Source organism: Oncorhynchus mykiss, chromosome 18 (assembly GCF_057628025.1).
Source record: "Oncorhynchus mykiss isolate SJ-2025 chromosome 18, ASM5762802v1, whole genome shotgun sequence".
Taxonomy (NCBI): domain Eukaryota; kingdom Metazoa; phylum Chordata; class Actinopteri; order Salmoniformes; family Salmonidae; genus Oncorhynchus; species Oncorhynchus mykiss.
This window is the reverse complement of record NC_143039.1, coordinates 30615012-30637534: the sequence shown is the minus strand read 5'-3', so window position 1 is coordinate 30637534 and position 22523 is coordinate 30615012. Positions and strand designations below refer to the sequence as shown.

The 22523-nt window shown below is 40.5% G+C and overlaps 2 protein-coding genes across 7 annotated transcripts in view; both read left to right on the top strand.

The window, feature by feature from the left end:
- The window catches only part of LOC110495841 (nck-associated protein 5), a 171294-nt gene extending 168172 nt beyond the window's left edge, over positions 1-3122 (top strand). For all 6 annotated transcript variants that reach the window (XR_016488369.1, XR_016488370.1, XM_036952280.2 and 3 more), the window contains one exon: positions 552-3122. Coding sequence is in view for 4 of the 6 variants with exons in the window: in XM_036952280.2 (XP_036808175.2) it covers positions 552-875 (324 nt within the window). In the remaining 2 variants the exon portion in view is untranslated. The remainder of the gene's footprint in view (positions 1-551) is intronic.
- A 502-nt stretch (positions 3123-3624) lies between these two features.
- Positions 3625-15748, top strand: LOC110495839 (ly6/PLAUR domain-containing protein 1-like). Its single transcript, XM_021571309.3, has 3 exons — positions 3625-4134; positions 7230-7364; positions 11549-15748. Exons 1-3 carry the CDS (start codon positions 4086-4088, stop codon positions 11782-11784), a joined length of 420 nt encoding a protein of 139 aa, XP_021426984.2. The 5' UTR covers positions 3625-4085; the 3' UTR covers positions 11785-15748.
- Positions 15749-22523: the final 6775 nt, after the last annotated feature.

Sequence of the window (22523 nt, the reverse complement as noted above, 5' to 3'; positions counted from 1 at the left end):
GACAGACTCATTGGGCCTTAAGCATGGGAGGAGAATGAACAAAGCTCTCAATAAATCAATGCGATACTCAGGAATGGCAGTAGTCAAATTGCTTTGTAGTGTTGCATTACGCTGAAGTAGATGTACACTGAGTGTACAAAACAGTTCCATGACATAGACTGACCTCGCGAGTCAACATGGACCAGCATCCCTGTGGAACACTTTCGACACTCTGTAGAGTCCATGCCCTGACGAATTGAGGCTGTTCTGAGGGCAAAGGGGGGTGCAACTCAACATTAGCAAGGTGTTCCTAATGTTTTGTACACTCAGTGTAAATTCAGCATGACAGCCTTGTTTTTGTTGTTTCTGGACATTCTTTGTCGAGAGACAGAGTGACAGATTGCTCCTTTCTCCAAATCATTTCATATAAGTAATCTGGGACAGCTTTGTTGTTTGAATACCAGATTGGCCCTTTAAAGTATGATGATAATAATGCGCTGCAGTGTGGGCAGATGACAAAAACACCTCTCGTCTCATTTTCTCCTCTCTTATTTGTCTTGTTGTTGCTGTAGAAAGGGAATCGAGTGGACATGACGACAGGCGGCTGCGGAGGGGGGGTCCAGGTCGGCTCCAGAGACGTGTCCTTGGATTCCCTGAACAAGCTGAACAGCAGTGGGTTGGGGCTGTACCCGGAGACAGAGCTAAGGCCCAGTAGCGGTGACTGCTCCTGTTCCGCAGGGGAGAGAGAAGAGGACTGCTGCAGCAGGGTTGACAACGAGCCCTCGTCGTCCAGCTACTACTCCAACAAGCCCGGGGCGGAGCGTGTGGGTTCTCTCAGCGATTCGCTTTACGACAGCTTCTCCTCATGCACCAGTCAAGGCTCCAACGATGTGTAGAGTAAGAAAGTGGAGGCCGGGGCCGATTCTGTTGGAGTCTTCTGTTGGAGTCCTCTGCTACTCCCACCAACCGAAGCACTTAGGTCATAAGGAAGGAGGGGATGTCATCGGTGATGTCATAAGATAAGGACGTGAACCCAGACTGTACGGTATGCATGACCTCTGAGATGGACAATTAAACTATAGGCTACAACAGTACCACCGTTCAAGGTGTGGAAAGCAATATTAGAAATTGTCTTGCATTATATATTTTTCCCCGAAGGGGGAATGTTTTTTTTTATCATTGCACTGTAAAAATACTGTACAAAGTTAAGGAATTCAACTTGAAGACATAACTAGAGTAAATACCACCAAATCCAAATCAAACCAATCAGCAATATCATCAGGAGCAACTGATGATGCCTAGTAGTGTGAAGCAATACCTTAAGAATGATAATATGTGCAAAAAACTATTACGGTTGTTGGATGTGGATAGATGGTTTTCTCACGGATCATTATTTCTCAAAAGTTTTACTGCCACAGTGTTGTATGCCACAATGGCAGGCCTACACACCACAACTACCATCATGCAATACACTGCAACCCATACCATACAATCATAGCTCCTAAAGCCATTGTGTCAAATGTGTACGATTACTAGACTGCTGTGCTATTTTGAAAGTTGCATGGCGAACTAAAATGTGACACACATTAGACACATTATTTTTGAAGTGGCGGAATTTATACTTTATATTAAGTGACCTAAATACACGCATTTGCACATTTAATTGAACCACCAGTACTGTGGAATCTTAAAGAATAGTATCCTGCATATTGAATGTACTGGAGTCAATATTGACTTTGAGTTGTAGTACAGATGAGAAATACATGATCAATACATGATCAATCATTTCTACCAGCAAGTCAAAACTGTCAAGCTGATCTTCAACTGCTATGTAGTGGCTTAAAGGGATACTTCGGGATATTTGGCAATGAAGCCCTTTATCTTCTTCCCTAGTCAGATGAACTCATGGATGCTATCATGTCTCTGCATCCAGTATGAAGGAAGTTAGAGTTAGTTGTGTGAGCTAATGCTAACTAGTGTTGGCGCAATGACTGGAAGTATATCTACTAGCATGCTAGCAGTTACCATAGACTTCCAGTCATTATGCTAACACTATTTAGCAATGTCCTTCAAACTGCCCATAAAAATGGTATCCACTAATTAATTTGACTCTGGGGAAGTAGAAAAAATCCTGAATTATCCCTTTAAGCAATCACCGTGCCATCACCATTGTACTTGGGTCACTCAGTATTTCATGTAAACATAGAACTGAACTAGTGTCAGAATGGTACTTATGAATCAGAAACTTCTGTTGGCTTCAATAACACATTTGCGGAGCAAAGTCTATGCTAGTAGCTCAGGGAAAATGCAACGCGTATACCTAGTTACCTTGAATATAAGGTTACAACTCATGGAAAATAAATGTTTCATTTTTTTAAACGGAAAACAGACATTTTTTGAAAAGTAAAACCTTCATGAACTGCAAGATAACATAACCGTTGAAACTGTGTCTCTTGTAGCATCATAAAACACTCATGTTTTGTATATTTTGTTTGTGTGTTAAAAACTGCGATTAAATTAATATCAGAATGGAGCATTGCTGACTGGTATATGCAATTTAAAACATTTAATAATTGTGTAATGTTTGCCAATCATTCAAACTATATGTCTATTGATTGAGAACAGTTCAACTTTTCTTGATCGTTTCCTCGTTTTGTGACTTCCTGTAGTGTTTTGTCGATACAAAATGTTTTATTTTGTCGAATAAAAGCTACTACTGCAACCTTTTATCACTTTATCCTATAACACATTTGACACGTAGTATGAATAAATCATCATGCCAAACGTGCGTAATTTGATTCTGGTGCTAATCAAAAACAGACTCTGTACGTTTCATTGTTCAAACAATTTTCCATGAAACTGTTAATAATATGTAAGGAGAGTCTTGCTAAGACCATAATGTGTATTTTTCTAGCTGACGAGTATTTATATCCCACTTTTTGTACATGGAACTGTATAGTGGTGTTTAATTGTCCTACTTCACATCTTCTCTGCTTGATTGTTCCTTTGTAAGAGAACCTGTTACCAGCAGTGTTAGTTTGGTAATTACGTGTGCAATTTTGGCTGTTACATTAGACTTTTAATGCTATATTTTATGTAATCATTTCCCAGACAAATAATAATAAATGATTTCCTATTTTAAATTTGGTGCAGCTTTCGTAACTGTTGGAGGTTGACGTTTGTGTATGTATGTGTGTGTGCGTGCAGTCATACACGTGTGCGTTCATTATCATATACTGTAGTCAAATGTAAGGTACTATAGTCATAAGGAACAGTGAGATCTTCGCTGATCTTTGCCATTGCGCTCATAAATGTGTAACTGAAATATATGTAAGTAGGCTACAGAAGGGAATTGTTAATAATGGCAAGGGAAGGTTTGAGCCAAGTCCTGCCTTCAAATGCTTGCGGTAAAGCTCATGTCATAGTCTTCAACTACAAAACGTGTTAAACGTATAGCCTGTGTTCACTGAGCTTCACTCTCTTTAACAGTGCTTATAAAGTAGGGGCATTTATAACAATTGGAGTCTCTTGATGGGTAATTATGTGACTATAAATAAAAGTAATTAATTCAGCCACCCAAGAGTGACATCCAAACATTCTCTCTCGCTCTCTCTCCCATCTCTCTCTCTCTCTCTCTCTCTAACTGAAACATACAAGACTCATAACAGACACAGACGATCCATAAAATGATCTCAAAAAATGTTTTTAATGAATACTAGCCTTTCTAAATCTGGTTAAATGTGCATGGCTACCAACGGTGCACTCCATGCCCAAAAGCATATCCAAAGGTGACCATTTCATATTTGGACGCAATTAAACAGTCACTGATCTGCGTGTGTAGGATATGAGTGATTGAAGAATTGCTTCCGTACCACGATCTTTCATCACGTGGTACGTTTTACGATTTATCCTCATCCAATTTCACTGGAATTCCGCAGCCTAGTCTCTCGAACCCCAGAGCTCGCCCTCGTTCAGCGCTGCGCATCACATTCCTCGCAGCAGAATGTGCTCTCACACATTGATGCCACGGATCCATCTAAGGGTTTTGCTTTCGTTTTAAGTTCACCTGGTCTGATGTGTTCCTCTATAGTGTCATTCGGGAGAGGATGTTGCTTCTCATTTACGCAACTTTGCTTGGAATTTTCCTCAAAACAGGTATGCTAAACTTTGGAGACTGCGTAATCTTACATGTGTTGGCTTGCTGCGTTGTATTCTGATGCTGAGAGCATTTCCTCAAGTGATGTGTCAACGTTTCCAGGTATTCCAATCTAATTCAAGTTTGGATTATGTTTAAATGATTTTGGGGAGTTTTTTTTTGTCGGATGAAAACAATTAAATCGTTTTCAGAAGTCCAGTAGAGGTCTGGTAATGCCAACAGGGAGGCGCGCAGGAGGTCACCATTGCAGATCAAATCATCTCGTTAAATGCATTTATAACTGTCTTGGAATAAGAAATTGTGACATAGATTCTTGGATTTAACATTTTTAATGACACTTGCGCTCCAGCTAGAGAACATATGTCACCTTAGGTCGTAATTGCGTCTGTAAAACTATTGCGCCATATGACTTGTGCAAAGGAACATTTTCAAAATGTTACTTAAGCTACTATTTTACATATCTTTGCTTAAATGTAATGATATTGTTTAAAAAGTAAATGTTACATAATACAGCGTGACATGCTGAAACATTGACCATTATTCCATATTTGGAGCGTCTTTCTGATCTTACAATTGCCCCGCGTGGCATGCTAATTAGGCTATTGAATGTTCCGATTAATTGCTACTAAACATGACTAGACACCATTACAGGTGAAGAATGTATTCACACATTTTATAAAGCAGAGGGACATGTTTAGGCCGCTCATTATCAATAGCTAATTAATAGCTCTCTAATTACACAGATGCAATTCAACACTTTTTTTTTTTTACAGGTGTAGGCATTCCATCAAGCTCAAATGATAAGGAACTTGATTGATCAACAGTTGTCAGCTCAGGTGAATGTAATAAACTCAAGCACCATTTTTTTAATGGGTTTTAAAGGAGCTGAACTACCACTCCACGAACACCTGTGTTGAATATTAATATCACTAAATATGCAGAGAATAGCAAAGCTGTCTCTCTTCAGATGACTGTGGAAGGAAAAAAACACAATTTAATAAGATAGATGATGGCAAACAAACTGATTTCTCAATCCACATGGGTCACCTTATAGCAATGATTTGGGAATAAAGTATACAAACGGTGGTAATGTAGTTTAAAAAAGGTTCAGGTAAAATGACAATGATAATCTATGTCAATGGAATAGTCCGCATTGTCATTCCCACATACATCCAATGATCATATCATCAGAATGATGTAACAATCAGCCGCTCAAGAGTTTTTCCAGTCCATATTTCCAGTTCAACACATTGCACATGGCATATGAACAGTGGTGTGTAAGAACTTGATCTCGCCAAAAATGCCTCTGGTGTAAAATAACATACAAATGTTCTCTCCGTTCTGAGTTGGACGTGCTGCATTTGGTTAACATACTCACTCCTTAAACATAATCTTCGCTGTTAGCAGAAAATGCTTCTAAATAACTTGAGGATGTTTTTACCTCAGTGGAAACTGTATTGAAGAACAATATGAAAAGTATAGACGATATGTACATAACTTTATGCTTGCCTAAATGTTAATTATAGAGAGTATGAATAGCCAGTGGTTTGTAGAGGACAAATACATTACAGTCTAAGGATGTGTTTAGACACTTTAAGAGACTATTGCTCGGTTGATGGATGGGGTTTTGAGGCATTTATCTGGTTTTAACGTAATTACGCTCTGATTTTTGTTTTGGGTCCTTTTCAATTGAATTTGTACTTGATGGCGCTGTCAGACTGGGAGAAGAAGGACTGTCACCATTTCAGTAATTAGAACACAGTACTAACTGTCACGGAGAACAAATGACCTGAAACATTTTGAATTATTGTTTATCATTGCACAGTCATGCATGTTTCTGCGAAACCCTGAATCAGATTGTGCTATCCATCCGGTATCCTCGATTAAATTCTCTCGATTTCTCTTCCCTGCGAAACAACTTTGCATGAATAGCCAACCATCTGTCATTCTTAGTTAATCTCAATTTCCATTTAATTCCAATGAGTCAAGTTAGAATGAATTCATCTCATTTGAAGTCAGTGCTGGAGCAACAGCTTCATTGAGTGTGTGGATAAAGCACTTTGTCTGAAACACTCTGGCTTGGTTGTTTTGACCTGTCGTAGTCAGAATGGCAATTATTATTTTAGTGCGTAAAGTTGAGTCGCCTTTTTCCCTGCACAGATACAGTATGCCCAGCTTACACACACAATTATGTCTGACGGCTCTATATTAAGTTTAGTTGGCAAGTACATGAGAGTATGGATTTATATTGTTGAAACATGTTTGTTCATTATTTTCAGTCAAAATCCCTTTATCCTGACTACAGACCTGTTTGTGCATTAAACAACTCCTCTCTGCTGTGTTTCTTTGTTGTCATGACAAATGTGTATGCAGTCAGAGAAGTGTGTGTTTGTGTGACTCATCAGTGCTTTCTGTGGTGGGGTACAGAAATGTTATCATATTAGCTCAAAGTCCTATTGTCTGATATTTGCAACATGTCCGCATGTGTAAGGATAGCGTCAACATCGTCTCTCCCACATTAACTGCTCTTTGAGATAATCTTCACACTTGTGATTCATCAAGGAGATCGCGTCTTGCAAATAGGGACCAAGTTGACTTTCAAAATGCCAGCAAAGAGACTTTTTCGTTTCAAAGATGGATTTGTCTCTCCTCGAGGATACAGTTCCTGATCTGTGGTAATGGCAATAGATCACGAAAACACATTATTCTTGATTAGCTGGGAGGAAAACATGGGGGGCTGAAAGGCTCCAGATGAACAAGGGATAATGCTAATGGCTGAACTGCAGGCCTGGCATAACATTTTCAAATCTTTCAAACGAGATTTTAGGCCTAGTCTTTCAAATAGTTTCAGCGTTTCGATCGAGCCTGCCTGGAGTGCCAGCTTACACTTTTCTGACAACTCCATTGGTTCCACTGTGCCGGGAAAGCTCAATCAAGCACAGCCAAACGAACTTGAAAGAATTTGCCTGTAGTCTCTCTTGACCAACATTCATAGACTAATGAGATACTATATGCCAGATACTGGTGAACTGTGGACTTAAAAAAAAAATTGTTTAACTCCTTGCGGTTCTTCCTGTCTCTCTCTCTTGTACAGGCTATGCTCTCCAGATCCAATGTTACCAGTGTGAGGAGGTGAAAAACAATGAATGCTCCACACCAGAGTTCATTGTCAACTGCACGGTCAACGTGCAGGACATGTGTCAGAAGGAGGTACTGGTGAAGAAGGATGGTAAGAAAACAGCGTCTCCTGAGCAGTCCCATTCCTTTCCTCGTTTGTTCTTCATTGGATAGAGCTAGTGGGAGAAGTAGTCCCTTCTCGCTGACGCTGTATCTCCACCACAGCAGAGCGTGAGCTTCAGTCTGACGAGAGAGACCTGTGAGAGAGAGACAGGAAGGTTGGGGGATCTGTTTTGTGTCAGAAGGGTGGGGCCGGATTCGAACCCACGCCAACACAATATAAATGTATTCTGCAGCTAGACCACCCCAGGCCATGCAAAACCAAGTCACACCGGACTGTGACACTTTTTAACATGTGACCTAAATAAGGTATATTTTCCTCTTTCATGTACTTCCTCTCTATCTCTGAATTCAGTGGAACTGATCTATAAGGTCTCCTTGTAACATCAACAAATGAGATCATAAACTAGGCCTACAAGCCCACTACATCAATTGGGACCTATCAACGAATCTCCATAGATGAAGAGGCTATTACCATAGTTAATTCATGGTTTATGGCTCATATTATTTTAATGGGATTATTCCAAAGGGTGGTTAACCCCTTGGTTGCTGGTTGCTGTACTCAGTTGATCCATGCAATTTTTTAAATTATAAACTGGGTGGTTCGAGCCCTGAATGCTGATTGGCTGACAGCCGTGGTAAATCAGACATTTATTTGTACTGCTGTACCAGTTTATAATAGCAACAAGACACCTCAGGGGTTTGTGGTATATGGCCAATATAACACAATTAAAGGCTGTATCCAGGCACTATGAGTTGCGTCGTGCATAAGAACAGCCATTAGTAGTGGTATATTGCCCATACACCACACCCCTTCGTGCCTTATTGCTTAACCCTCCTGCCGTGTTCCGGTCAAATTGGACTGATTTACAAGTTTTCTCTCTGAAAAACGTAGTTAATTTAATCTGATTGTCATAAGGTTCCATGACTTTGTCCACACAGGGCATCTGAACACACAAATTACATTTGGATGATTTTCATAACATTTTGGGGGTTTTATTGAACTTTTGTACACCTGTGGTGTTCCTGGTCAAAAATGACCAGTAATTAGAAATTAATGGGTGAGAATACAATTAGTGTATAAAATTGAGTTCAGGCACATGCCCATTCATCAGATGGACACACTTCCTCTCCCAGACCCCCACATGCATGTGTGTTTGAGCACACACACACACACACACACACACACACACACACATCACTCCCCTTCTTGGCTTCCATGGCAACCCCCACGGGAACCTTTCCCCAATAGAACATTTCCCCAATAGAACATTGTTTCAATAATATATAGAACTTTTCTCAGGCTTTGGTATATAAATCTTTTTTGAGGCCTTTCTCACAATTCATTCTGTGGCAGCACAATGACCAAACAATATATTGTATGTGAGGCTCTTGATCATATCTTTGATCATAACCCTGGTGAGGAGGAGAGAGTCCTTGTTAAACTTTGACACAAAGTAGTCCGTGATGAATAGAACAATGTGTTTCATCTGAGTATTTGTTTTTGTCAAAATAATCCATACATGATGCTTTTTTTTCAGCTCAAATACGAGTTGTATGAGCTCAGGTCAATGAGGCCTACAGGCCATAAATAGCAAGTAGAAGTTCAAAACTTGTAATGTTCACAAGAACTATAAGTTGATAAAATTATCTAACACAACATTAGGTGATAATATATGTATTATTATGGATTTATAATCAGCTATAATGGGGGCGGTCATTTTGGACCCGGGAACACAGAATTCATTAACATGAAACGAACACAACAAGAGGGTTAATGGGAGAACGCCCTTCAAACACACTAGGCCTATTGATCTTACCACATCCAATGTTATGTACAGCATGTCACTTGTGTTCAAATGTATGCTTCCAATTACAAGAGCATAAAAAAAGTCATAGCAAGATTGTCTTTAGCGAGTGTTTTATGCCCAAACTGTCTCTGAACGTGATGGTTGACACGATTCATCACTCAAAGGCAATAATCTACGGCAATAATGTCATGAACAAATGTACACTGTGTAATGCTGTGTAATGGTTTGAATAACCTTGAGATAAGGATGCACTTTTGTGTGAAATGCACATGCTTACAGTATATTCACAAATCTTTTCCAGCCTCTGCACTCTTTAGAAAGGTCTTCTGAGTCATTTGATTCAAATGCGATGTTGGCAAAGGGATTCTTATGTGCTCCTGTAAGCAGATAAATAGAAAATTCATGCAAACTTTTATTCTAACATGAAACCTTCCAGCAATGTTGGTAATGAATAAGTTCCTTAATTTAATCATTTCCTATAATGTCAACCTGAGACCAGGAGCCTAACTAATTATCTTTATATGCAGCAACCGCAATTCATCACAAATAATACATTTGTGAATTACCACATCGTTATCGGCGGAAAGAAACACGTGCATAATGTGTGTATGATATGTGAAGACATCTGTAATGTAATCCTCAGGGAAAGTTGGCTTTTGCATGTGAATTGGTGCCAGCTTGGTCTCTACCCATTCTTCCCCCCCAACAAAGGTTTGGGGACTTGGTTTGTTTGACTGTCAGTTCTAAATGTGCAGAGTGATGAAGTATGGAACAAAGCAGAGGGTTGATTAAGTTGAAGTTGCATTGTTAGTTCTGTCAAACTTAATAGCAGTAATCAGGGGCTGATGCAGACCGAAACGCTCTACTTTTGTCTTGAAGGCTTGTCTGACGTCTTTGAGACAAAACAAGAATATTGTATTGCATTTACACATTTACACTTTGCCTGACAGCTCATCAGTTATTATTTCAAGAGAACGACGAGTAAATTCGAGCAGTAGAGTTTTGATGTAACTTTTAACATGACTAGCAGTTCTCTCCCCCCCCCCCCCTTCATCTACCTCTTTCATCTACCTCTTTCATCTACCTCTTTCTTCTATCTCTTTCATCTACCCCTTTCATCTACCTCTTTCATCTACCTCTTTCATCTACCTCTTTCATCTACCTCTTTCATCTACCCCTTTCATCTACCCCTTTCATCTACCCCTTTCATCTACCTCTTTCATCTACCTCTTTCATCTACCTCTTTCATCTACCTCTTTCATCTACCTCTTTCATCTACCTCTTTACTCTTTCATTTGAACTTTTCTCAACACTTACCTTAACGGCGACGCGTGTAACGCATTATGCCACAGTTACAATGCAATGTAAGACTTGTCGTACTTATGAACCCCTTCTCATAATAACAGCTCTTTGCAGTCTGCTGACACATTTCAGCAGAGAACACACATGATAGACCTTGCATTAAGACATTATGAGCGCCCATATATGCTTATAACATGTACGGATGCTTATAGATTCAGTTGGAGCTTGAGTCAAATCTCCAGGGTCACCTTGGATTTCTTTGTGTCCAAAAGCGCAGTGTCTATTTCCTAGGAAGGAGTAGGGAGAAATGGGAGTTGAGTCCCTGCAAGGTGTTCATTTATCAGGCAGGGAGACGCAGGCTTTCTTACCACCTCCTATGGTAAGACTTAATGGCACAACAACGTTTCCATGAAATCAAAACACTCTTATTCATGTGCATTCTCTCGCCACCATATAAATCAAAGCATTGTTTTGTTGCAATTGTTCCATCGTTTGAGAGCATTATATTCTGTCGAGGTGACATTCCCAATGTATTATTTCTTATAACGGCTTGACAAAGGTTCTAGGCACTTAGAGGATCACCTCCCAGTAATATGAACCATTCCAGTATTGATCAGGATAAAGTTCTGTTAAATTGCAAATAGCACTGAATTACAAGATAGTCTCAAGAATTTCTCACTTGGCTAAGATCCTAAGGCAAATATGTTCAAATCACCACATTTTTTTGATGTGTAATTGTTATTCCTGTTTATTTGTGAAAAAAGGTAGATTAGATATTGCTTTGTCTGATTTTCACAGATATTTGCTTTACATACAAGAACATGCACTGTAAAAGGGTGCGAGACATGGCATAGGCCAGGCATAACGTAAAACAGACACATTCATGAAAAAAAAAGACAGTTGACGGACTTTTACCCCTCCCTTCCCCAGTGCTTGTGCTACCTCAGTTTGCTATGAGACTTGGCTCAGTTTCACCAACGGTGTCACTACCACATCTACCTTGACCTGGACATCCTGTATAGCTTTACACTACTCCTGACCACTTCTCTCTCTCCTTCTTCAGGCATATTTTACCGCAAGTCCTGCGCCTCGTCCGGGGCATGCCTCATATCCTCGTCAGGCTACCAGCAGTTCTGCACTGGAAGGATCAACTCTGTGTGCATCTCCTGTTGTAACACACCGCTCTGCAATGGGCCCCGGAAGAAGAACCGCCCGGTCCCGTCGGCCGCCAACTCTTCATTTTCCTCCCTTCTTTTTCTTCTGGTCTCCCTCACGCTGGTCTCCCTCTCTCTGACATAGACCGAGAGGTGTCCATTTGTCCCCTCCTCTACCCAAAGATAACACTAGAGTATTATGAGAGTACATATAGGGTACAGAACATAACCGTACGTAGTGTATTGGCCACATCAGACTCTAGTGTCGTCTTTGGAGAGGAATCCTATACATAAGAGACTATCCCAGGAGGTTGGTGGCAACTTAATTGGGGAGAACGAGCTTGTGGTAATGGCTGGATCAGAATGAGTGGAATGGTATCAAAGACATCAAGCACATGGTTTCCAGGTGTTTGATGGCATTCCATTTGCTCCGTTCCAGCCATTATTATGAGCCGTCCTCCCATCAGCAGCCTCCTGTGGACTCTACAGCGTCATCTTTGGATCGGATACTCAAGAGCTTAAGACTCTTTGGAAGGATCCCCTTTTATAATCCTGGTGTTTTGAGTTTTTGAGAACTGAATGCTTGCCATTGCCTCCTTCTTCTTCGTCCCTCCCTTGCCCTCCAATCCCCCCTTGCTTACTCTGTAGGTTCCCTATTGGGGCCAATGGGCACTGACCTCATCAACGTCGGTGTTCTCCTGTTTATAGGAAGATCGAACACTTCAGATCAATACTCCTGATGATTAGGAGTCAGACGTGATCATAGTCAGTGAGTACTCAGCAGCCGTTTAGCTGTGAGAATTGTGTTAACTCATCATGGATCTGAGTGTAGAGATGGCACTGACAGTTGAGGACATTGAGCAGTGAGTTGTAGGGATTTTGGAGATATACTTAGATGTCTGCATCATTTACTACTGGTACAAGTTCTTGTTACAGTAAGTACTAACTGCAGGATCTCATGTCTTATATCATTTGTAAGTACAGATGTGTGATCTTAATTTGACCAGTTTCTCACAGCAGGAACATATTCCTACAGCAACAAATCCTACAGAAATGTGAATTATTGTGTTGGTTATAATTAATGGACATTTTCATAGGGGTTGATACATTTTTTGTTTGGGCAAACCAACATTTTAAAGTGGAAAATACCACTTTAGAAGCCTTTAAAAACCTTGAATACACTGCAAGTTTGCTTTTCCTGCTGTGCAGAAAATTCCCTGCAAAAACAGGGTGATCAAATTAAGATCCTACATCTGCATATACCCAATTACTTTCTTGGACTTCAAATATTGCTGAAAGACACAAGGGATTTGTTCTTAAACGTTATATAAATTGACATACACTACTGTTCAAAAGTTTGGTTCACTTAGAAATGCCCTTGTTTTTTAAAGAAAAGCACATTTTTTGTCCATTAAAATAACATCAAATTGATCTGAAATACAGTGTAGACATTGTTAATGTTGTAAATGACTATTGTAGCTGGAAATAACATATTTTTTACGGAATATCTACATAGGCGTGCAGAGGCCCATTATCAGCAACCATCACTCCTGTGTTCCAATGGCACATTGTGTTAGCTAATCCGAGTTTATCATTTTAAAAGGCTAATTGGTCATTAGAAAACCCTTTTGCAGTTATGTTAGCACAGCTGGAAACTGTTGTGCTGATTAAAGAAGCAATTAAACTGGCCTTCTTTAGACTAGTTGAGTATCTGGAGCATCAGCATTTGTGGGTTCGATTACAGGCTTAAAATGGCCAGAAACAAATAACTTTATTCTTAAACTCGTCAGTCTATTTTTGTTCTGAGAAATTAAGGCTATTCCATGCGAGAAATTGCCAAGAAACTGAAGATCACGTACAACGCTGTGTTCTACTCACTTCACAGAACAGAGCAAACTGGCCCTAACCAGAATAGAAAGAGGAGTGGGAGGCCCCTGTGTAAAACTGAGCAAGAGGACAAGTACATTAGAGTGTCTAGTTTGAAAACACAAGTCCTCAACTGGCAGCTTTAATAAATAGTACCCGCAAAACACCAGTCTCAACGTCAACAGTGAAGAGGTGACTCCGGGATGCTAGCCTTCTAGGCAGAGTTGCAAAGAAAAAGCCATATCTCAGACTGGCCAATAAAAAGAAAAGATTAAGACGGGCAAAAGAACACAGACACTGGACAGAGGAACTCTGCCTAGAAGGCCAGCATCCCAGAGTAGCCTTCATTTCTCAGAACAAGAATAGACTGATGAGTTTCAGAAGAAAGTTATTGTTTCTGGCCATTTTAAGCCTGTAATCAAACCCACAAATGCTGATGCTCCAGACATTCAACTAGTCTAAAGAAGGCCAGTTTAATTGCTTCTTTAATCAGCACAGCAGTTTTCAGCTGTGCAAACATAATTGCAAAAGGGTTTTCTAATGATCAATTAGCCTTTTAAAATGATAAACTTGGATTATCTAACACAATGTGCCATTGGAACACAGGAGTGAAGGTTGCTGATAATGGGCCTCTGTACGCCTATGTAGATAATCCGTAAAAAAAATCTGCTGTTTCCAGCCACAATAGTCATTTACAACATTAACAATGTCTACACTGTATTTCTGATCAATTTTATGTATATTAATGGTTCAAAAATGTGATTTTCTTTCAAAAAACAAGGACATTTCTACGCGACCCCAAACTTTTGAACGGTAGCGTATTCAATAACCTGTTATTAGCGTAGTCATTGACAGGATGATAATAATAATCTGTATCAACATCCAGTTTCAACTTTCAAAACTTTTTGGGGTGTCGTTCTTCAAATATATTTGAAGTCATTCAACAGTCCTTATAGTATATTTCAGCTTTTTAGTTGTAGAGCTTATGCAGTTCCGTTATTCATAAGTGATTCACAAGTTCACATGAAGGACATTTCAATGCAGGGATGCATATTATACCCTTTTCTGTACAGACATGAGATATGTGGCTGTCATTGCGGGAAGGTCAGATATAAGTATTGGTTATTGTAGCTACCTGCTAAAACTGCTTAGAGGAGCTTTTTAAGTGTAGTTGCTCATCTGGAACTATTGACGATGTTAGTATAATGCTCATTCAGCGCAACACATTGACTCACGGAACGCTCACCACGCGCGGTGTGTTGTGGAATGGATCACTTAGCTATAAGTGGAGAGGCATAGTTGATGGATACATTTACTCAACAATGCATCATGTACAAATATTGCTCATACTTTTATGTCTTACTGAAATCCTATTCTCTCTCTTTCTATTGATGTTTCCTATCTGATGGATTGTCACTTGAAAGTACCAGAGAGCGCACAAACGCAACTACAATATTTTGGATTGTATAAAATGATCCACATGAACCTTTGGAGTGAGTGACTGGTCGAAATGTTTCTATTGACCCCTAAAACTGACGTCACTCACATATATCAGAGTGTATATGACTACTGAATGTTGAAGTGACAATGTGGAGTTAATTTGACAAAAGAGTACAGACAACAGTGCAGTAGGAAATATATGACGGGGTGTTTATTTATGTTGGCTAGTGTTTCTTTCTTGGTTCTTGTGCCATGGGCTTTTGCCAGTCATAGTCAGTATTAGCTTAACAGTAGCTTTACAGTCATCTACTTTGACTTTCTTTTCAGCTGATTCTATTGTCAATTGATGAGTTATTTATTCTGCTGAAAAGGCAGCACAGAGACTGAAGGGAAGACCATTCTTTTTGAAATACAGCATATATGAAATGTAAATAGATTTCAGAAACATATCTAATAACTTACTCTCATTACTCCAATACAATTGTATTTGATTTGATTTGATTTATTCATTGGCCATTATAATTATTGAAAGGCTTTGTAAAGAGATTAATGTAAGAAGTATGTCATAATTCATCCTTCAAATTAAAAGATAGTGGTTAAATTAAATGATAATGATACAGCTTTTTTTCCTTATTTGATGTTTATCTTGAATGTGTAAGGCATTGAACTAACAGGTAGACATGTTTAACAGAATGGGGGTATTATGGGTAATTTTTTTGATGGTCTCCCTTAATTGGTCTTCTGTGAAGAGTGATTGTATATTCTGCCCATGTGAAATGCAAATAAAGAGTTGTGACCAAAAACAGTGCTTCTGAAACAGCAGACTCGCCATTCTGTTTTCAATATGTAATAAACAAATAACATATTTATAATAACATTTTTGATTTGATTAGTTGCTTTTTTTCCAAAGGGCAGTTTAAGTTGAATGACCTCGGGCATCTTATAATGCCAACCTCCTTTGTTGGGGAGTTAAGGCTTGTCTGTAAATGAGACATGGGCCTAGTTAGGTCAGCCTCACACTGGGAGAGAGAGATGGAGGAAGAGAGCAAGGGAGAGAGGGATGCCCGACACAGCCGTGCACCACGTTTAAATGAGAGACACAGGGTGACGGAGGCTGTGAAATATCCTGTCTCGGAGCCTAGCTTGAAATTTCAGTGACCTCCAGCGGCTAGGGTTTTTCTTATTATTCACCACCAGACACAGTACGCACCATGTGGACCTTGCTCCATTTATTGCACCGTCTGGAAAATGGATATCACAGGGAGATGTCCCTGCATTTCATATTTCTGTAACTTCCACACAGCTAGATGTAGGCTAGGGCAGAATGGAAAACATTGAAGTGGTTTCATCGATTAACGTTGACATCTAAAGTTGAAGTCGGAAGTTTACATGCACCTTAGCCAAATACATTTCAACTCAGTTAATCACAATTCCTGACATTTAATCCTAGTAAAAATGCCCTGTTTTAGGTTAGGATCACCACTTTATTTTAAGAATGTGAAATGTCAGAGTAATAGTAGAGAGAATTAATTATTTCAGCTTTTATTTCTTTCATCACATTCCCAGTGAGTCAGAAGTTTACATACACTCAATTAGTATTTGGTAGCATTGCCTTTAAATTGTTTAATTCGGGGCAAACCTTTCAGGTAGCCTTCCACAAGCTTCCCACAATAAGTTGGGTGAATTTTGGCCCATTCCTCCTGACAGAGCTGGTGTAACTGAGTCAGGTTTGTGGGCCTCCTTGCTCGCACACACTTTTTCAGTTCTGCCCACAAATGTTCTATAGGATTGAGGTCAGGGCTTTGTGATGGCCACTCCAATACCTTGACTTTGTTGTCCTTAAGCCATTTTTCCACAAATGTGGAAGTATGCTTGGGGTCATTGTCCATTTGGAAGACCCATTTGCAACCAAGCGTTAACTTCCTGACTGATATCTTGAGATGTTGCTATTATATCTACATAATTTCACCATGATGTCAAGCAAAGAGGCACTGAGATTGAAGGTAATCCTTCACATATCCACAGGTACAACTCCAATTGACTCAAATGATGTCAATTAGCCTATCAGAATTAGCCTATCAGAAGTCATGACATACTTTTCTGGAATTTTCCAAGCTGTTTAAAGGCACAGTCAACTTAGTGTATGTAAACTTCTGACCCACTGGAATTGTGATACAGTGAATTATAAGTGAAATAATCTCTCGGTTAACAATTGTTGGAAAAATTACTTGTGTCACACACAGAGTAGATGTCCTAACCGACTTGCCAAAACTATAGTTTGTTAACAAGAAATTTGTGGAGTGTTTGAAAAACGAGTTTTAATGACTCCAACCTAAGTTGTATGTAAACTTCCAACTGTAAATGGACAAAGCATCCACCCACGCACCTGTGTCATTATAATCCTGCCACTCCCAATTTCCAATGACCACCAACTGTTGTAATTTCATTATTACAGACAATACTAATGCAATAGACCTTCATTTGAGATTTTTTTCTCAAAGATTACATTATAAGGTTTCTCTAATGACAACTATAATTGTGTTGGAATATGACGACCCATTCGTGACCACTTATTAACCAGGTCTTCAGAACATTGTCACTGTTTCGCTGTTTAGCCTTGAACAAACTAGTGTTACCATTATAATATCTGTCCATTTAACAACAATACTTCATTCAATTTGTAATGCACATTTCTCACACCCAAGATGCTACATTCTCCCCCACAGTAGGTGAGGGACTAAATGAACTGTATCATGCTACTTTGTGCCGTCCACTTTGCGTACCACACGATCATTCACTTTACATTGTCACCACCTTCAATTATCATGCTACGAAAAGCAATAAGGAGTTCGGTGCAGAGGCCAATTATAACCAAGCTGCTTCTTGCCATTCATTCATACACGTGGAAGTACACGTTTCACTGCAGTCAGGCATGAACAAGCAGGTGCTAACAAGCAAAACGATCATTTGCTTCAGGCAGGAAAGAAAGTAGAGGATGGTGCAGTATGTGGGTTTCTCTATGGTATAAGAAACTATCGATTAGACCTTTGACGGTGATACAGCTCAAATCCGTGTGTAAGAGAGATCAGCTGTGTCAGGGTCGTCCTCTGTCTTCCTGGTGTGTGCGGCGACAAACAGCCCAGTGGAGTCATAATGTAGGCAATGGGCAAGTCTTACGCAACACTCCTTCTTTTACATAGCACGGTTTTGCCATTTCGAGGCAACACAGACGGATGTGGCTCGAAGCAATAGAGTGATATTCTATCAGGTGCCTTCAAATATACCTTGATGGTGCATTTCAACACATTGCAAGTGCAACATTTGTTTACAAAATGGAGCCTTTAGCTTTCTCCCACTACGCATCTGTCTGCGGAGAGGGGGCCAGACTGGCTCCTCATACAAAAGAGGAGAATGAAGTATAGTTGACATAAATGTTATAACAAGGCTGATGGAAAATGTCAGCGAAAAATAAGTATTTTTGGTCAACAGTCAGCAGAAAGTCTGATGTGTCCTCTGCGAGCATGATTGGGCTTCTCCTGGAGTTAGCAATATCTCTGTGTGCGGGTTTCTAATATCATAGACAAAAGCCCAGACTGCCCACTTTAGAGATAGTCACTGCTGGTTTTCATTCTGACTTGATAAAGGCAAAGAAAATAAGAGATCACAATTTAAAACTCATGAATAAAAACACCTAGAGAGCGGTATGAATACAAAGCGGCCATGATTGAAAACCTCCTCTCTAATGCTACTCTACACTGTTTCTCACAATGTCTTGCTGCTTTTTTCAAGCGTCTTGGAGGGGAATGCAATTACACTAGAACACATTGAAGATGTGATTGTTGTGGCTTCTCAACAAATAAACTTTTAGGAAAATAGTTTTAGGCGTTAAACAAGATAACGTGCATTTCAGAAGGGGCTGCTGCAGGCATAAGGGATTTAGAAACCGATTCTATGCGTCTCTCTAAGGCTGAGTTTAGATTTTTTTTTTGTAATCAGCCTATTGTCCAATCAGTCAGCTCTGAAAAATATGTTAAATTAATGGGCTAATGTGACTGATCAAAACACCAATTAGTGGAAAAAAATATTAAAATTGGACTGCCTGTGTAAATGCAGCCAAAATGACATTGTCTGTCAGTCGCTCATTGAATGCTGATTCACCAGGCCAGGCCTAAAATATTAAAATTGGACTGCCTGTGTAAATGCAGCCAAAATGACATTGTCTGTCAGTCGCTCATTGAATGCTGATTCACCAGGCCTAAAACCATGAGACATAAAGCCCCATGGTTCATTTACAAGCTCTGGCAAGGGCAATGGTGCCCCAACGTATAGTCATTCCCGCAGAGATATAAAATCAATGCATGGAAGGCTCCAGGTGTATCGGCAAACACCTGGCACGTGTTCCCAACAAAAACCTTAGCTTCCTGTGAGTTGTACTGGGCCTTGAGGTCTCTGTTTCTGCCCGGTACATTCGACTAGCATTAATGCCTTATTAAATTCATGAGCTTTTAGATGATGTGCTTGGGGGGGGATGGATGAGGAGACGTCTTTCACCGCCACCATTTTTCTTGTTGTTATCTACTCTCCTTTAGGAATACGATGGTAACAACGAGCGTCCACTCTCATTCACATCAACTGTCATCCATGTCTGAAGTCAGGCTTACATGCTTCCCATTTGATTCCGCAATGATGGACCAACAGCACATTTACAGTGTTAATAAGTCCCGGGAGTAATATTTCGCGTAAACACACACAAACTCATAGGAGGAGGTACATCGGAAAGCAAGTATGTACTCTTCATTCAGTACATGAAGGTTAAGCCTCAGCCGGTGGGATAAAAGCATGCGGTTAGACAAACAAGATCACAGAGAAACCACAGTGCTGAACACAGGCAAAGCGGACGTTCATGTACCCTCTCGAACAGGATCATTAAAGCAGCGGCAACTGCACCCTGCAGCAGAAAAAGTGTTGGCGACAGACAGCGCTATTAAGCAGAGAGGCTGTGTGGAAAAGGAGAGAGCCAAAGGATTGAGATAGTAGGAGAAGAGGGGGTACTAACTGCAGACTACAGACCTCCTGGGGTTAAGAAACAGCAAAAAGACAGATTATTAGAAATAATAGGGCTACCTCTGCTTCGGCCCTAATGATGTTTGTGCAAACATCGTCATATTAGGGGGTGCTGGTTGAAACACTCTAGTTGATGAGGGACTTAAACTCATGTTTGATTTGTTTACTTTGTAAGTATGTTAGCCAGGATGGCAAAAGTATTCATATTTTGGGAAGGATCGTGCACAAGGTAGTTATTATGTTTTTGGGATGGGGTAGAAGAGGTGGGTCCAAAACCCTAGGGGCATCGTAATCACCCGACTTGATAGGATTATTTTGGAGCCAGAGTTTCAATGTGATTGATCTGAGTTATTATTTCACATGTGGGGGGGGGGGGGGGGGGGGGGGGTACCAGGCTTCAGCAGCAGAATTAAAAAATGAAATGGCATCACAAATACACTGCTCAAAAAAATAAAGGGAACACTTAAACAACACAATGTAACTCCAAGTCAATCACACTTCTGTGAAATCAAACTGTCCACTTAGGAAGCAACACTGATTGACAATAAATTCCACATGCTGTTGTGCAAATGGAAAAGACAACAGGTGGAAATTATAGGCAATTAGCAAGACACCCCCAATAAAGTAGTGGTTCTGCAGGTGATAACCACAGACCACTTCTCATTTCCTATGCTTCCTGGCTGATGTTTTGGTCACTTTTGAATTCTGCCGGTGCTTTCACTCTAGTGGTAGCATGAGACGGAGTCTACAACCCACACAAGTGGCTCAGGTAGTGCAGCTCATCCAGGATGGCACATCAATGCGAGCTGTGGCAAGAAGGTTTGCTGTGTCTGTCAGCGTAGTGTCCAGAGCATGGAGGCGCTACCAGGAGACAGGCCAGTACATCAGGAGACGTGGAGGAGGCCGTGTGCATGTGTCTGCTCAAATGGTCAGAAACAGACTCCGTGAGGGTGGTATGAGGGCCCGACGTCCACAGGTGGGGGTTGTGCTTACAGCCCAACATCGTGCAGGACGTTTGGCATTTGCCAGAGAACACGAAGATTGGCAGATGAAAGCAGGTTCACACTGAGCACATGTGACAGACGTGACAGAGTCTGGAGATGCCGTGGAGAACGTTCTGCTGTCTGCAACATCCTCCAGCATGACCGGTTTGGCGGTGGGTCAGTCATGGTGTGGGGTGGCATTTCTTTGGGGGGCCGCACAGCCCTCCATGTGCTCGCCAGAGGTAGCCTGACTGCCATTAGGTACCGAGATGAGATCCTCAGACCCCTTGTGAGACCTTATGCTGGTTCAGTTGGCCCTGGGTTCCTCCTAATGCAAGACAATGCTAGACCTCATGTGGCTGGAGTGTGTCAGCAGTTCCTGCAAGAGGAAGGCATTGATGCTATGGATTGGCCCGCCCATTCCCCAGACATGAATCCAATTGAGCACATCTGGGACATCATGTCTCGCTCCATCCACCAACGCCACGTTGCACCACAGATTGTCCAGGAGTTGGTGGATGCTTTAATCCAGGTCTGGGAGGAGATCCCTCAGGAGACCATCCGCCACCTCATCAGGAGCATGCCCAGGCGTTGTAGGGAGGTCATACAGGCACGTGGAGGCCACACACACTACTGAGCCTCATTTTGACTTGTTTTAAGGACATTACATCAAAGTTGGATCAGCTTGTAGTGTGGTTTTCCACTTTAATTTTGAGTGTGACTCCAAATCGAGACCTCCATGGGTTGATAAATTTGATTTCCATTGATAATTTTTGTGATTTTGTTGTCAGCACATTCAACTATGTAAAGAAAAAAGTATTTAAGAAGAATATTTCATTCATTCAGATCTAGGATGTGTTATTTTAGTGTTCCCTTTATTTTTTTGAGCAGTGTACATTGTGTTGCATACACAGAACTTCTGGGGGGCAGGTGCTCAAAAAAAAAGGACACCTAAAAAGAAAAATTTGTAACGACGGTCACCGACTCGTTGAGCAGTTATGTCTTTGATTATTTAGTTACATAAGAGCAAAGTATGACCACATCTGAATGGCTAATAAAATGGCACATATTTAATGAAAATGTAACGACGGCTTGCGGGCAGTGTGTTCAGAGCCACAACGACTAAGCTGTATATCTATATATATATTGTTTTAAACCCAAAACAAAAGGACACTTTAGAGACTGCAACGTCAATGAAAAGGAGCATGTGCTCTACGCAGGTAGAGACCTATAGGATATAGCATGTGCCTGCATGTGGTGTTCATTTACCACAGAAAAACGGGTGTGCATTATACACGATAGTGTCTTTGCCTCGATTGCTTTGTGCTCTCAGACATCCTGAGTTATGTCTAAACGTTCCAAGTTATGAGGATCAACTATACAGCCAGGCTGATCAAAACCAGCTAATTGACGAAAGTAAATGTTCGTTTTCTCTCCCACTCTAAAGTGATCTGATGGGGGGGAGAAAAAAAAAAGTGTCTCAACTTATCTTTTTCTCAAGGGAGCTAATAAAGAAAACTAAACTTAATAA

Coding starts and splice junctions, on each gene's coding strand:
- LOC110495839 (XM_021571309.3), top strand. CDS start 4,086: ATGTTGCTTCTCATTTACGCAACTTTGCTTGGAATTTTCCTCAAAACA. Junction 4,135..7,229: donor TGGAATTTTCCTCAAAACAG/GTATGCTAAACT, acceptor TCTCTTGTACAG/GCTATGCTCTCCAGATCCAA. Junction 7,365..11,548: donor GGTACTGGTGAAGAAGGATG/GTAAGAAAACAG, acceptor CTCCTTCTTCAG/GCATATTTTACCGCAAGTCC.